This window comes from Clytia hemisphaerica, unplaced genomic scaffold (assembly GCF_902728285.1).
Source record: "Clytia hemisphaerica strain Z4C2 unplaced genomic scaffold, Clytia hemisphaerica genome assembly, whole genome shotgun sequence".
NCBI lineage: Eukaryota > Metazoa > Cnidaria > Hydrozoa > Leptothecata > Clytiidae > Clytia > Clytia hemisphaerica.
The window spans coordinates 22,435-40,189 of NW_027103353.1; the positions used below are offsets into that span (position 1 = coordinate 22,435).

At 35.7% G+C, this 17,755-nt stretch overlaps 1 protein-coding gene across 1 annotated transcript in view; it reads left to right on the top strand.

Moving 5' to 3' along the window:
- Positions 1–360: 360 nt before the first annotated feature.
- The window catches only part of LOC136820546 (nuclear pore membrane glycoprotein 210-like), a 44,616-nt gene continuing 27,221 nt past the window's right edge, over positions 361–17,755 (top strand). The window contains exons 1-13 of the mRNA XM_067076737.1: positions 361–619; positions 10,087–10,241; positions 10,755–10,886; positions 11,146–11,294; positions 11,664–11,750; positions 12,090–12,219; positions 12,758–12,886; positions 13,245–13,313; positions 14,195–14,301; positions 14,720–14,854; positions 15,594–15,740; positions 16,351–16,615; positions 17,390–17,500. Coding sequence (XP_066932838.1) covers positions 456–619; positions 10,087–10,241; positions 10,755–10,886; positions 11,146–11,294; positions 11,664–11,750; positions 12,090–12,219; positions 12,758–12,886; positions 13,245–13,313; positions 14,195–14,301; positions 14,720–14,854; positions 15,594–15,740; positions 16,351–16,615; positions 17,390–17,500 — 1,780 coding nt within the window. The 5' untranslated portion in view covers positions 361–455. The remainder of the gene's footprint in view (positions 620–10,086; positions 10,242–10,754; positions 10,887–11,145; positions 11,295–11,663; positions 11,751–12,089; positions 12,220–12,757; positions 12,887–13,244; positions 13,314–14,194; positions 14,302–14,719; positions 14,855–15,593; positions 15,741–16,350; positions 16,616–17,389; positions 17,501–17,755) is intronic.

A 17,755-nucleotide genomic window follows, 5' to 3' on the forward strand; every position in this document is an offset into this window, starting at 1 on the left:
GTTTCAGTGTGGTTTAGATCCACACTGTGACCTAGTCTGTCTGCCGCTCTGCCGCATCTTGTGATCGCGGGAGACTTTGTTTTTGTTTTTACATAAAATACAAACTACAGACTCATAACGTTAAAGAATAGAATTATATTTTGACATTTATCATTTATAAAGAAACTTAATCTTCATAAAAATTAATATAATATTGTTATTTGTGAAGTTATTTCTTAAAATTAAATATAAACTTTGCTCACTTGAAAATTATAACTTTGAATCTTAGTCAGTAGTTTAAAGTGTCAGTTTTACCTAAAACTAGACGAATTGTTTTGAAATTTCTTAAAAGACCTACAATATATTAGCTTCAATCAATTGATATTTCTGTCCGCTGGATGTGACAAACGCAGAGCAAATCCGCTCAAAACAAACCCGCTCGAAAGTTGAATGCACATGGCGGGAGTGAAGACAAGATGGGAGGATTTTCGGCACTCATTTTAGTTTTTCTTTCTAATATTCATCTTTGTTATCAACAAGATGTTGTTTTAAACGCTCCGCAAGTTCTTTTACCATTCAATGTAAAAAATTCACCACCAGTTACATATATTTTGCGGGCAAACAAAGGTTGCTTCAAGTGGTATGTATTTTTTTTAATGTCCCAGCCCAGACGTCCGCGCTCGATAGGTAGGATCGATCATCAGACAGTCAGGAACAATCGCCTTATTAGGAGACGCCTCCTGATTAGGAGACGTCTCCTGATTAGGAGACATGTGAGTCGCTTGGGGTTGCTTGATTAGGAGACCCGTCTCCTAGTAAGCCAGGCGTAGTTAATCGATATAATCGATAATTTTGAGTAGTAATCAATAAATAATCGATAAGTAATCGATGGATTAGATATCGATTAACCAATAGAATTGATAGGTAATCGATACTCAAGATTTTTTCAAAGCTTCATTATTTATCGATCAATTTTGTCATCGATTGTTTATCGATTATAGATCGATTACTTCAATTAAATTAAGTATCGATTAAAAATCGATCGGCTATCGATCACAGATTTTGATCGATTACATATCGATCAAAAATTCAATAATCATCGATCAAATAGTTAATCGATCAACTATCGATTTGTGATCGATTATTTATCAGATTTTAGGGAGTGGTACTTTAATTGGATTAACTTTCTCCATTTTTGCGAGATTAAATTTCTCGATTTCTCGAATTTTCGCCATTGTCGCGCAATTAAAAGCAACATTTTTCGCTGATCTCAATTGGGATGTACTTTTGAATTGAATCCAATCGCCTGGTAGCATAGGGTCTACAAAAAGCAACTACACTCATTTTTTTTATAAGCATACGGTAAATTCCGGCTGAAGCATTCTCAAACCCTCTGAAAGGCTGAACAAAAAAAAGTTTGAAAAAACAAAGTTACCGTTTTATTTAGAGAAGGGGCGTTATTGAATGGTTTGCCTTTTTGGAGGAGCATTATTAATTCGAAAGCGGCGTTTATTCAAAGTAATACGATCGGTATGAGATTTGGCAAATTCCAGAAATTTTCTTTACTTCATTAAATACCTTATCTTGGCCCTTTTTACGCTGGACCTTACTAGCGTTATTTTTGGGCTCGTTGGTGGAATTAGGGTCGGCGTAAAAAGGGTTGGTAATGTAATCAAGAGTTTGTCAAGATCGATATAATATATAATATTTAATCAATGCATGAACAATAAGTAATCGATGATTGTTAACAATCGATACATGATTGATAAGTAATCGATAGGTTGTATGTAGTCGATATGTGATCAATAAGTAATTGATAACTTGGAAATGATCGATCGCTGATCGATACTCAAGATTTTTTGAAGGTCTGATTACCTATCGATTCTATCGGTTAATCAATATCTAATCCATTGATTAATTATCGATTTTTATCGATTACTCAAGATTATCGATTATATCGATTAACTACGCCTGGAATAAGGAGACATAAAACTTTGATCTCAATTTTAAGGGCTTTAGGCTTTTCCGCGCATTTTAAACTAGTTTTAATGGAAAGAGCAGCCTCGAATTAGTAAAGTTTTAAAAAATTTATCAAAATTTCTCGGTGCAATCCATCACAATCCTAATATAAAGCACTGCAAGGAAGCCCCTCTTTTGAAAATGGAATAACTTTGGAACTACTTAACCAATTTTAACAAACAACCCCTCATTTTTCTCACAAAGATTTTGGCCTGTCCACCCTATCGATGACGGATCGATATGTGATCAATGGATTACTTAACGATCCGGATAGGAGATCGATAGAGGATCGATACTCAAGATTTTTTTAAGCTTATGATTAGTTATCGATTATTTATCGATCTATTGTCGATCTTTTATCGATCTTTTATCGATCTTATCGACCCTATCGACTCATACTCGATTTACGATCGATAACAAATCGATTAACGATCGATGAGGAATCGATTAGCGATCGATGACAAATCGATATACTCGATTGAAATACTAGCTCGATAATGGATCAACAAAGGATCGATACTCAAGACTTTTTTAATTTAATGGCTTCTTCCATCGATCTCCTATCCAGATCGTTAAATAATCCATCGATCACATATCGATCTGTCATCGAGCCGTTCCGATGATCGATCCTATCAAGCGCGGACGTCTGGAATGTCCTATTCAGTGTAGCTGGAACCTCGATATTCCAGGATTAGAAAAAGCTATATATACATGTTATCTTTTTTCTTTAAAGAATCAACAAGCCATCAACATCGATAAATTACACACATTTCCTCCGAAACTTTTAAAATTATCTGCCATTATGACTTTCTTGAAGAATGAAAATCAACCAATCGGGTGTTATGTATCGAATTGCCTATGGGAGTTCTCGTACAGAACAACATAGTTTATCATTTGGAATATCCCCGTGTTTGGACCATTCTATCATGGACGCAAAATAGGGTAGAAACTAAGTAAATATAGGGAGGTCAGGGCAAAATTTCAAACTCTTCTAATCACTTTGAAAATAGGTCCGGATCTGAAAAAGGGTAAAAAATGCAAGAAAATGAGGGGTCATAGACCTCTCAGAAAAAATCGGTTCCGAAGATATGCCTTTTTTTGTGGCTTAAAAAACAACTCTTTCGGTAACAAATGGCTTAGGCAAAAAGGGTAAGAGCTGACGGCACCAAAAACAGTGAAAAAATCACGTTTTCAGATTCAAAATTTAATATCTTTTCAACGGCTTATTTAATTGTTCTGAAATTTTCAGGAGATTTGGACATGGATGTAAGCTTCCAAAATTATTCTCTGGAACATGTGTATTTTACAGACCCACCAGCTAATTCAAAGATCAAAGTAAAAATTTGATCAAAAACAGGTGTTCCTGGAGTCCGATTGGCTTGAAATCTTGCACACATGCTTGGATTCATGAAAGTAGTCAAAATCTGAAATTTCAAAATTTTCGGAATATCTGGCGGTATTTTACAGACCAGTCTGTAAATTACACTATCTGGTCAAAAAAAGGTGATTCCATGGTCCGATTTACCTGAAATTTTGCACACAGGCTGGAATTCATGAAACTAGTCAAAATCTGAAATTAAAAAATTTTCGGAATATCTGGCAGTATTTTACAGACCGGTCTGTAAATTACACATTCTGGTCCAAAAAAGAGGATCCCGTGGTCCGATTTACCTGAAATTTTGCACACAAGCTGGGATTCATGAAAATAGTCAAAAAAGTTTTCAAAATTGTCTGAATATCTGGCAGTATTTTACAGACCGGTCTTTCTACACAATTTGTTAATCTAGCGTGTACCTAAATGCGCAAATTTTCACACAAGCCACAATTCATTCAAGTCAAAATTGAAAACCTGAAAACAGTCCTACCCCTATGTCTGAAACTTGATGAGATTTTATGAGATTTTCCAAAACTATGCTATTTAACAACAAGTTTTTCCCACATTCTTGAAAAAATGATTTGCAAAGCAGATTCATTGAGATTTTCTTTTCAAGAAAAATTTCCTTGCAGAGCGGTCCAACAAAATTTGAAACTGGCAAGTCCTGATACAAAATTTCTACAGGTTGATTGAGTTTGGAGAAGGTTTACTTTTTTGAAATGAAAGTTTTCATTTTCCTATGTATGAAAATTTGAGGGCTTTCCTATTTTGGTAGAAGAAACGTTTGTCTCGGGAGGACACAAAAGTGTCAAGGCAGTAGCAAGAGATTGGGAATTTGGAGCAGATTTATCACCAAAATATAAATAAGCTGAGACAAATCATTTTATGTTACTTTGTTGGAGCTAACATCTCAAAAATCTGTAATTTTTTTTGCATAAAAAATTTCTGAAAGCTGAGATTCAGTTGTTTGTTTATATTTTCTGCCATTTTGAGAAAAAAAGACCAATCAAAAGGCAGTTCGAACGTCAAATGACGTCACATACAAATCAAAAAATTTGAAAAAAGTTAATGAGAAAATTTGTCTTACCATACCATAGAAAACTGACTTATACGTTTGAGCAGAACAGTTTTAGAAAAAAAATTCAGCTTTGATTTGATACCACGCACTAGTAAAAATGTTTTGAAATTCCTACCAAAAATTTCAAACCAAAACTTATTTTTCAATTTCTTGGCTCTTGGAGATCTTTCTTTTTTTCACGCGTAGATTCAAAACTTGAATCACGAGGGAAGACGATAGTGAAAAAATTATACGGCTAACGATTTTCGCTCAATTGTTATAACCTTTTGAAAAAGGCCTATGTTTTGAAACGTAGGTGCCAGTTTCCATGTCCGTCAAAAATGGTAGGGGGGTTGCGATTATCGGACGATTGAGACTCAAGGAAGCGACGAAAACGGCTGTTTTTTTTTTAAGAAGACCAAGAAATTCTCTATACTTAAAAAAAAAAAGGTTTCTGAATATCTTTTTTCAAAGGTGAGATATTTATCTCCAAACTTCTTTTTTACAAAAATCGTGAATTGTCACCGCTCCGCGCGCGACCTTTCGACCTCCCTACTAAGTAGCTCCCTCAGTGCAAGATTACCGCCTCATCTTTATAGTCCGGCGGCGATCCAGGATCACCCTTACAATTAGTAAATATGGGTTTTTATTTTATTTTCCCATCATATGGTCCCTTGGGACCCCAAAACCAGTTTTTGCCAGGCTGGCAAAGCTGGGGAAAATTTCTTTGCTGACTCTGAGTCAGCAAAATTTCAAACTCAAATATCTCATGATCTAGCCTAGGAAACCCTATAAATGACCCCTCTAATCGATAGTACTCTTCGAGACGCATCTGTTAAAACTGGTATCTTTCGCTGGAAATTCTCTCAAAAATGCTGACGTCAGCATAAAATATTGCATTTTTGAAGACGTATCAGCCAATTCCGGGCGACTAAGTCCGCCAAATGTGACAAATGACCCCATTTTGGAGATCTACTCTTCAAGCTCTATCTGATAGCACAATCAGTTTTAGCTAAATGAGAACTTCGAAAATCGACCTTCTAAGGACCCTCAGGCTAAAATGACCCTACCCCCTTCAAGCCCCCATAAAAATTTTTCCCCAGCTTTGCCAGCTTGGCAAAAACCGGTTTTGGGGTCCCAAGGGACCATATAATGAGAAAATAAAATAAAAACCCATATTTACTACTTGTAAGGGTTGATGCAAAAAAGCCTTTTTTCGCCGCCGGACTATTATTCGTCCGCACGACGTGTGGGTTTGCGTAGAGGTAGCGACTCCAGAAGTCATGCAACTTTTGTTGACGTCAAACCAAATGTTTCATTTTTCCGTGAACTTTGAACCCTTCTAACTTTTTTTCTATGTATGCTTTAAAGCGTTTCGGTTTTTACTAAAAGAAAGCTCGTGATCTTAGCTTTCCAGCGGTATATAACACTGTGTGGACACGGGCTAGACAGGAAATTGATGTACCGTAGAATCGTCTAATATCAACATGCGTCTTCTATAGTCGAAACCGGATCTGTAAAATAATCAAAACAAACCTTGAATGAAATTCTTGGTATCATTCTTATCAAACAAGTTCATCCATCAAACTAGAAGTTCAATAAACATTGCAATACTTTCAATTAAAAAAACAGCCAAATTATAAGCAGTTTTACACAGCACACGAAACGCATGCAAACTTCCTCGTAACTTTCTCGTGTCCATCATTAAAATTTTACAACTTTATTACGCTTCAAGTCACGTGATAAAATAATTCGCGCGCTTAGCCTGGTTTCCCCTTCCTTATTTATCAAAAACACACACTCTAGACACACCGTGATGGCCAGTATGGCGGTCACATTAAATTCAAAATGAAACCAGGTTCTTTTTATTATTTTCGATTCACGGTAAAAAGGTCTACTAAAAAATTCCTCGCGTGCTGGTGCAAAATGTTGTTTTAATTTGGATATCTTCGTTCCGTTGAATGAAAGCATGCTAATTAGTTTTTAGTGACTACATCGTTAAAGTTTTCTTTTCGAAATTAAAGTTTTCTTTTCGAAAAAAACCCACTTCACGTTTCTTACATTTCAACAATCTGTGACGTGATAGGGAGAGTACAATTTAGTGATTGATTGATAACTTTGGTATGTATTTGTTTATGTTTGATTTTTTATTTCGAAGACCAGCCTACAGCTATGTCGAAATATCAAGACGCATGTCGATATTAAACGACTCTACGGTAAATTGCGGAACGTTTTTGCAACATTTAAGAGCTTGAATTCCGTGGGAGAAAAAATACTTGCAACTGTTGATGAACAAACGTCTCTGGAAATGGAGGAACAAATAGTTGAAGGCTGAAACTTTGTATGTTTATCAGAAAAAGGGTGAGGAATTCAAAAATCACAATCGCTAATTCTAGTTCTTTCATTTTCATGTAGCTTAACTTTCGTTTTTGCTTATGTAGGTTTTAAAATCCACAAGTAATAGACCTTTTCGCTTTTCCATCCGCCATATTGAATTGTATGCAAAAATTATGGTGGCCGAATTGCCATGGTAAAATTCCCTTAGAAATTATGCAAAACATATGCAAAAGAAAAGTATTAATATAAAACTTACATGCATAATTGGCATTATTATATTAAAGTGTAATCTTGTAGAAGAAAGATTAAGTTTGCTTCTTTTGAAAACTAGAAATAATCAAATTCGCTCATGTCTTAGAACAAGTACTTCAAAAAACCATAACATTAGACATAAACTCAAGTTGAAAAGTCAACCGGGAAGGTACAAAAATAATCCTTATTCGGCTGACGGTAAATTATTCTCCTGGGAACACAATAGATTCCCACACATTTCTGTTTCCCGATTTCCCGATAATTTCGCGATTGGGCGTACCACCACCTCGAAATATTTTTCGTGAAAATTTACCGTATTCTAACGCTAATATGATTCTTTTTTTGTTCGTATTTCAAAATTTCACGATAAAAAGAACTATTTACATATTATTTTCTTTAACCAGCGCAGTTTAGTCGGTTTTTTTGCGTCAGGGAAAAATTTTTTCACCTAGAGGCATTTTTGCCACTTTTCCCTGACCAAAATTTCTAATTCCTCACTTTCACCCGACTAAATTGTCCAAAAGAAATGGTTTCCTTCACTAACTAGAAAATGGATCTTGTAATTTGATGTCATGCTGACAGGCGTTGAATCGACATCAACATATATTTAATGATGGCATAATCAATGCCGTGCATTGTATTGAGAAGAAATACACCGTTTCTTATTAATAGTAGGGCAGCCAAAGCAAAGGGTCGCGCCTCACTTGGTAACAAATTTGCAATTTTAGTAAAATAAAGTTTAGGGTGAAATGCTTTCAAAAAAACAACATCAGTCATCTACAGGATGTATTCGCAACAACAAGGATGAGAGTTTCCCTGATTTCCCCGATTTCCCGATAATTTCGCGATTGGGCGTACCACCACCTCGAAATATTTTTCGTGAAAATTTACCGTATTCTAACGCTAATATGATTCTTTTTTTGTTCGTATTTCAAAATTTAACTATTTACATATTATTTTCTTTAACCAGCGCAGTTTAGTCGGTTTTTTTGCGTCAGGGAAAAATTTTTTCACCTAGAGGCATTTTTGTCACTTTTCCCCGACCAAAATTTCAAATTCCTCACTTTCACCCAACTAAATTGTCCAAAAGAAATGGTTTCCTTCACTAACTCGAAAATGGATCTTGTAATTTGATGTCATGCTGACAGGCGTTGAATCGACATCAACATATATTTAATGATGTCATAATCAATGCCGTGCATTGTATTTCATAATCAATGCCGTGCATTGTATTGAGAAGAAATACACCGTTTCTTATTAATAGTAGGGCAGCCAAAGCAAAGGGTCGCGCCTCACTTGGTAACAAATTTGCAATTTTAGTAAAATAAAGTTTAGGGTGAAATATCTTACCATAGAAAGTAGCTAATATCATCAAATCTTTTTTAAAACTGAAGAGAATTTATTCAGCTTCCTTCTAAAATAAACCAAAGTACTCGAACGGTTATCAGGTCCTACTTACTTCGTGATACTTCGTTTTTGATTTTGTTCTTTATGGTACTCATCCAATTCATGGAATCAAATGATTGACCATTACTGATATACTGTTGGAATCAGCTCTCCTGAAGTTGAAATAATTAGGAAGCAGTGGTTCGTCTGGCAGTGTATTGAGGAATTGTTCAAGATGTTGTTTAAAAGTTCGAAGGGTTGGGCTGGGCTTAAAGAATTGTTGGTTTGCCGTCGCCCGACCCTAGATTTTGGAGGTGGGTCGGTCGGTCGGAATTTTATTTTTTATTTTAGTGATTTATGAAATTTTCATCCATGGAAGGGTTAACAGTTTGTTTACATTTAGGTAATTTTGAATAAAAAACAGAAGTGCTAGCAGGGAATTTACGATTCTTATGCTTGAGACAAACAAGATACAAGTTTTGATTTTTTATTGTTTGAAGTTTTTGAAGGAAAAAAAATCTTCTTTAAAATGGGAATAAATTTTTTTGGGTCGGCAGGTTTCGAGGTAGGGTCAGTCGGGTGACGGCAAACCAACAATTTTTTAAGTTCAGCCTTGTTAAGAAAGTGATCAAATACTCACAAATTGTTTGAATTTTTGATACTCGAAATTTGATTGTTAATCGATATGTGGTCGTACTTTGATAATGCAATTTATTGATTAGTATCGTCTGGATCTTTATGCATTTCTTTAATGCACAACTTTCCTGCATTTCAAAATTCACAGAAATGACTGTAATGCCAAAATCAATTTTTGATCAATCAATTTAAATTATTAAGGCATAAAATCCTAAATTTAACACAACTTCAAACTGCTTCAAAATAAATATTATGAGAACTGAAGTTAAAACCACTTTAAAAACAAGATTCCAATCAAACAACTTCTCTCTCACGTTTGTGAACTCAAAGATCCAAAATGTAAGCAAAAATAATCGATTTGTGCAAAAAGAATTATTTTGCAATAGAATGTCTTCATTTAGAGCTCTCTTTTATTCCAAATATTAAAAAATAAGAAGCCAGTTTTGTTAAGAAAACACGTTTTTTCGATAAACTTTTATACTTTCTGACAATTCTGACGGCCATTTTCTCTTAGCGCCTTTCTTGCCAAACTCCAACAGCACTCCATCGCAGTGGTTGGTTTGAAAAATCTCAAATAAGAAAAGACAATGACAACAGACCCTCTACGGCAATGAATTTTGAAATTAGCCGTATATATCAGGTTTGTGTGCAGACTTATACCGTAAAATTGAATTTCAGAATTTTGACGCGGGCAAGTTGTCATTATTCATTATACAAAAATAATGACAACTTTTCAAAAAAGTTATAAATAATGACAATTTGGTGCGACAGGTTTTTAGACATGCGGGCTTACAGTAAACATAACATTAAATTCCATTGGCCTTAAAAAACGTTCACAAGCTAATAACTCATGTTATTTCCCAGAATAATTTAATGAGTTATAAAAACTCGCAGAATTATTCTTCAGAATAAGGTGGTGATGAGTTATTATTCAAAATAACTCACAGACTGACATCACAACGCATAACTCATGAATTTATCTAACAAATTGAAAATATAGATCATAGATTATGAATACTGTTTCTTTCTTTTCTTTCTTTTGTAGGATATCTTCCAAGCCTACGGTTGTCTCTGTAACTCCGTTTGATGAAAAATCCAACATCACCTTGCAGGAAGATCAATGTTCTTTAGCTGCGCTCATTGCGGTGACTCAAAAATCCCCTGATGAGGACTCAAGTGTTGTATTAGCAGAAGAAGAGAGTAAGAATCAAGAGCTTTCTGAACTTGGTGGTATTCAGCACTACTGGGGCTTTAATAAATATATGAAACTGACCTAAATTCTCTTTTTTTGCCAACCTAGAATCATTTAATATGTCCAAAGTCAAACCCTGTTCAAAATCTGCACAATGAAAGTTTTTAATAACTATGCCCTCTCAAAAAAAATCAAAAGCTTGGGCATCCTTGCAATGGAAGTTTAATATATCAAGCAAATAAAAGCTTTTCTTCAATAGATAATTTAAGATATTTTAAGGTCTGTTCTATTAGTTCTCATATTTTCTTTTTGCTGTAGCTCCAAAGTAAAATTGCAATTGAAATGAATATTGATTATAATTATTATCTTGGATTGGTTTTTACAGAATATTTCATTCTTTCAGTAAAATAAGAAATAGGTTGAAAAACAATTTTCCAAATACTTGTCTTACTTGATCTAGGCATTTCTGTATGCCTTGTTATTCTATTAATCTTTTCATCAAACAATTCATTTTGCTGCAGGCACTGGAGTCACACTGAGGTGTGATGTTTTTGTGGATTCCATCAGCCACATTGAAATCGCAACCACAACAAGAAAAATCTTGCTTGGTGAATCGCCAGAGGTTTTTGAAGTGTTCGCTTATGATGCTGAAGGTTACTTGATATTCATAATCTTCAACTGTACTTTTACTATACTAGCTTTTAATTGCATGGTACAAAAATTTAGTAAATGTCCTTATGAAAAGAGTCAGCCTCTTCTTATATGACATTCTTGAAAAATCACATGATTCCAGTGGTGCCATTTCATTTGGTGCTTTCAAAACTACTTACTTTGTGGTGGAACTGCTTACTAATGTTAATTCTTGTATTTAACTATTCTAAAATAACCCTAAAATATTTTTATTTTTTTCAGGAAACTTGTTCACGTTTCTTGGTGGTCAGTCTTTTGAGTGGTCATGGCAACCCATCAAAGCTCAAGATCAACGAACACTTTTGAGATTTTTATGGTTTCAAGATTCTGTTTACGAAACTAAGCAAGAAATTTATGACCTAGAAACACAGGCTAGTTGTTTATATATGCTTATCTTTTAAACTGATTTTAGTATCTTGTTAAAGCTCTTTAATATATATATCTCTATATATTGCACTTTTGATTTCTTTGCTGGCATTTACTGACATTGTGCACTTTTGTATTTCTTTGCCAAGAAGTTCGTTGAAAAATTATTTATTTGAAGAGGGTTTTTCATAATCATGCAATTTTCAACTCCAAGTAAATATTTGATATTTTCCAGAAAATAAAGCTAAAACTTATTTTAAACTTTATGGCCGCTAGTCCAACACATTTCAAGGTGGATATTAGTTATCAAAATAAAACCCACCAACCTTTTCTTTTGTTCTGCGAAACATTCATTCATTTTCTTCTCTATACAGCAACAACGTGGCTCAGAAGTGTTAATCGAAGGTCTCAACACTGGAGAAGCAGCAATCATTGCCAAACTCACTTCTCCTGAGTATAAGGTATTTGTTAAATTTATCTTTATGCGTTGTATTTATTTGATTTCACTGAGTATAGTTCTTTGCACAATGCAAGGGGAAAAAACTTATGATTGTTATGTGGTCACATGCCGAACCAAAAGTTCTTCCAATCCAATAATTTGCTCCATTCTGAGCAACAGTTGATGAGCTCTCAAGTTTTACATGGTTGGTCCTGTTACTCAATGACATCAAGAGTTCGATTCCTACCTGATCTGTATGTTTTTTGACAGTTCTGGCTTAGAAGACAGCTACAGTAGCAGGTTGTATTCACAATTACAATAAATGAAAAATAAATTTTATTTATCAAATGTTTACTTTCAGAATGTTAAACCATCCAAAGTTGATGTTGTTATTGTGGACAATATCATGCTCTTACCACCTCTCTCATACATTCTTCCTCGCCAAATTGTGTTTTACAAAGCATGTCAATTGAGAAGCAAGCAAAAAAGAGGTAAGTTTTTTCTTACCAAATCATTGACCCTCCCCTAATACACCTATATCAACCCTTGGTAGTGCAGGTGGGCTTTCTAGGGGACTGATAATGATTTCATAAAAGGGAAGATTTGTTTTCGCACAGAACATTTTTAGTTTTAATCCAAATATTATCATTATTTTCCTAAAAATTGACTTATGATCACCTCCCTCTTTATTGTCATACAAGAGACATTTTTCTGGGCATCTGGGGTGGAGTGCAAAATACTTTTAGCAAAAATTGTTGAATAGCTCAACTAAATTAACGTTACTCTATCGCTTCAATGCATGGGTATCTTCCATTTTTTACGAGAGCACTTGCAAACTTATGTTTTCGATACGGTCGTCAAAACAGAGTTTTCCTTGTATTTTCATTACGAGTCTCTTTTGAAAGCTGATCGTGCTACTAAGAAATTTTTCTGCATTTCGTTTTATTGTTTATTACCTCCTAAAAACTAAAAAAAACCCTTGTGATTGTGAAAATTCGTCCTCAAAACTTTATCTTACTTTTCTTTCAGACATAACCCTACCATCTGACCAATACACAATTGATGTCGTCAACAAGACAGTGGTTGACTTGAAAACACAAGATGCTTCAGTTGTTGGAAAAACTCTTGGACAAACCAAAGTCCTCTTGGTTGACAACAGTATCTTTTCTGTCATAGCCGAAATCCTAGGCTTTTCCTTTAAATCTGTGCCCTATTACTCCTTAGAAGAAGTTAAAATATTTTCTTTTGATAAGATATTTTATCATACTCTTAATTTGCAGCGGACTCCCACAACGCAAATCTCCACAACTTGAATGTCGCCTAAAGTTGAAAAGTTAGCTGGTCTCTTCATTTTTAAAATAACAAAGTCTCCATAACCAAAAATTTCTATATCCCGAAAAAACTTATGTGCGTGCTCGAGTTATGGAGATTCCACTATATCTCATGAAATACTAAAGAAGCTTAGAAAATTTTGACGTTATATATTTTCCTTGACTAAATCTCATCTTGTAACCAGACATGTTGGAAGCTTCAGCTGCTAAGAAACCCTCTGCCAACGTTTACGTTGTGGAACCCGGCAAAATAGGTAAGATTTCTTCAACACACCTACCAACCCTTGACTGCGTGTTCGGTTTCTGAGGGGACTGGTAATGAATTTGTCTTTGAGAATGACAATGCAACAGCTTGAGAATGACAATGCAACAGCTTGAGAATGACAATGCAACAACTTGAGAATGACAATGCAACAACTTGAGAATGACAATGCAACAGCTTGAGAATGACAATGCAACAGCTTGAGAATGACAATGCAACAACTTGAGAATGACAATGACACAACTTGAGAATGACATGCAACAGAATAAGAATGAGAATGGCGACAACTTGATGCAACATGAGAATGACAATGCAACAACTTGACAATGAATGACAGTGCAACAACTTGAGAATGACAACAACTGAGAATGAACATTGCACAACTTGAGAAGACAATGCAACAGGATGAGAATGACAATGCAAACAACTGCGAATGACAATGCAACAACTTGACAAGCTGGACAATGCAACAACTTGAGAATGACAATGCAACAGCTTGAGAATGACAATGCAACAGCTTGAGAATGACAATGCAACAACTTGAGACATTTTGACGTCATTCTTTTCTGGTGTTAAATTCAAATCCAGTTTCCTAACGCTTTAAAAGTTAACTGGTGTATATAATCTAGTGAATCTTTAATCTTTCCCAGACAAGAAAAACTAAAGCCTTTCAAGGAGTTCGGTATAATTTTGACAACGGATATGAAAGTTTTCCTGTGTTTTCTAGTAAATATGTTTAGCTCAATGCCCAGGGCTTTAAATTCAATAGTCAACATTAGAGGACTGTTCCAAATTATTTCAGCTTTTTTTTAGAATCTCATCCTCACTTATTGATTTTAATTTAATCATACAATATGATATTTTCTTTCAAAGGGTTTGCGATCAACCCTGGCAAGTATTGGGTGTTGCAGACAGGACGACAATATCATTTGCATGTTCAACTTTTCGACGATGAGAACAACAAAATCCTCATTACGGATGTAAGACTTTGGTTTTTATTCTACCGAATTCTCTTTTATAAGTCAAATTCACCAGAAGCATATTAAGAAAGTACATACTGTCTTTATTTATAATTCAATAGGTGGATTCAATATTTTACGTGGATAGTCTTGTTATACTGTATAGAACTTTTAAGACAGTCTTCAGGTTGTTTTCAAGAGGTCCACGGGCAGCCGGCTTGACTATCTAAAAATTGAACGGAACATTGGAAGGAGTGAGGATTCAAACCACGAACCCCTTGATTGAGGCACGTACTGTACGCCATGACTTTTCGGCCGTCGCAACTAATTTGATTGAGTTTTCTGACAGATTTAAACCTTTAATTTCTGTTTTCTGATGCTATTTAATGGTATTTAATATTTTTAATATATTAATAAATATTTTTCGCTAATTTTTCAGCATACATATTTCGATTCGCTGCTATCAGAAGAACATTTCGACGTTCACTTCGTCTCAAAGAATCAAACCTATTTCTTTGTGACTGCCAAGAAAGTTGGAAAGACACTTTTGACGTCGAGACTCGATTCAATTCAAGTGAGAACATTTTACATTCATACCACAGATATCTTACTTCTTTACACTTGTTAATCTCTCTTGAATATCACTTACTGCTCGTGGTAAAATCCTAAATTATGTCTCAATTCATGAGCAACGGTGTTTGCAGATATGGCAAGGTTGGAAGAATGATCCTGAAACACTTGACGGGCAAGGTGGAAGCCCTGCCCAAAGCGGATAATTCCCTATGAACAGGAGCTTTTTCTCCGAGTTGTCTTGATTACGTTCGAAAATTTACTAGAGGGTGTAAATGTGTCTAAAAGAATATACCTAGATAAGAAATAGGCGGCGCACGGGTCATATCGAAATGATTTTTTTTTGGAGATCCAGAAAGTAGTAAATCATTGTCAGACTATGAGAAGTTTGAATATCGTCCTTCATAACTCAATATTGTGAACATCTAAAAAACCGCACCCAACATTTGTAGTATAATAGTCTGTAAACAACACTCAAATTTCTGTCTTCTTAGTCGTATTTTCTCCTTGCCAAATCTGGAGATTTCGGTGAAATTGCCGTGCGAAATAGATATGTCAAGTTTCAATAACTCGAACCCGCACACTGAACACAAATTTGTTCGAGTTAAGGAAAGTTATGGAGTAAATTTTATTAGTCCTGAGGGCACGAGAAAATTTGTTCGAGTTAAGGAAACATTCTAGTTATAGAGGTTTGAGTTAAAAAGACTCTACTTTATTCATCTTGAAATATCTTCCTTTTAAAGTATCTGGACGAAGATCCATTCAAATTTGGTTCGATACACGGTGAACAGAACATTGAGATTTACGACCCGTTGGTGTTGGAACCGAAGTCACTTGTCTTGCCCTGGGATCCACAAGAAGAATCGGATGAATATCAATTCCAATTCAATGTAAGTTTTGGTACCCTTATAAGGGAAGGGTAGATAGATAGGACTTTTAGACAGTCGTTCGGTTGTTCTCACGGGGCCTACGGCCAGTCGGCTTAGCATTCTATGAACTGAACGAAACATTCGAATGAAAGTTGGCCGCTCAATCATCGCTCCATAAAATTTCCTCATCTTTCTTTTCTTAAGTACGGAGTATGAGATTTTAAAGCCGGTTGCGTCTCCCTCACTGGTGTAAAGTCAGCACTTGCTCAAAAATCAAATCGATTCGATGGCGAATAAGTGGCCATCCACAAACACCCATCGGAAAGGAATGGTAGTCAGCCTTTAATGTACCGCATCCCAAGTCTAGTTCAACGACACTTGCATTGCGCGTTAGTCTGAAAATCTTTTGCTTCGGCCCGACAATCCCCGAAAACAAGTGCTGAGTTTCAGGCCTCCCACTGATAGCAAAACGACGTGGGCTGGCGAAATTCCGTATTCTAAACTTCCAGATGTTGAACATCTTTCCCGATCTTCAGAGCGTGTCAGAAAAAAAATTGTACCTTGAGTCCCGATTACTCAAATGTCGAGACTTAATGTCAAGGCTAAATGTCAAATGTTTGTTTTCCGCCAGGTGAAAGGAGGTAGTGGCAACTATCAATGGTCCGTCTCCAACACCACTGTGGCAATCGTCAACAAGAAGGGTTTAATTTCAACACAAAACAGGATAGGAAAAACACAAGTGAAAGTTGCCGACTCGAAGAATCCAACTTTCTTTGACGTTGGCACGGTTACCGTTCTACCTCCAGAAGAGCTGAATTTCGTGAGCCAACATTTAGAAGTTGAACTTGGAAAAGTGATTGATTTACCGTTGTCAGTGTTGGCCTATCTAAACGAAGGTTTGGTTTATTTGGTTCATCTTTAATCACATTAATGTTCTCGTAGTAAAGATCTAGAGGTATAGGCGTAGTGGTGTGGTGGTCATCGCTCTTGACTCCCGTCTGCTCGATCCGAGTTCGATTCCCACTGTAGTACTTCGGTTCAATTTGTAAGTGAACACACCTTCGCGCGGGTCAACCCATACCATGCGAGGAGAATTGGGACCACTACTCTGATACAAGAGTGTGGGTGATAGGCCAATGGTGTGTGTTGTCACTCATCTCGTTCTACTTTTACGACGAGCTATATGCTCTCCCGCGTAGTTCGAGTGTCATCACTATGCATCATACTGTAGTATCAGTGCCTCAGGTTCACGGAGTGGACCCATTCTCCAATGGGCCAATTGGGACGACTCGCACCATCATAAAAGTTTAGGAATTCATCTCAGCGCACTTTTCAAGAAACGAGTCTTATTAGATCAAGTATACCTCTGAATACCTCACAAACATCCTGTTTTAAGGAGATATGTGAAAATAAAAGGCGCACGAAAATGAATATAGGCTCCAAATGTTACACGGATATAAAGATGACACACAACGTTGTTTCAACGTTTATCTAACGTTCACAATGTCCATATAGCGTTTGATGAACGTTGAATCAACGTTGTGTGCCAGCTGGGATATAAAGATGACACAAATGGAAAATATTTTCCAGCTTTGGTGTTCACCAGTTTGTAACGGTATGATTACTGCTGTTCATAGATAACGTCATTTTATTTATTTATTACTTTCTAGACAAGAAGAAAGCTGTTGAATTCGCAGACTGCCGAAAGATGACGTTAGAAATTAAAATCGAAGGCTCAACGCAAGAAACAGTCATGCGACATATTGCCAACGTTAACAAAGGTATTTATCATACAGTCGTGACTGTTGATGAAATTTAAAGAAATTGTTTTGATAATATTACAAAAGCGAGTACGTCCGACATTCTCTTGCCAAAGCAGAATTTGACATTCTGCTAACAAAGTTGAATTAAGAGCTTTTTAAATTTGCGAGAGAGAAAAGTTGCGAGAAGAGAAAAGTTGCGAGAGTGAAACAGAGAAGACATACAGTTGACGCTTTCTAATTCCAAATTCAACTATTCGATACGCTCAGTTATTC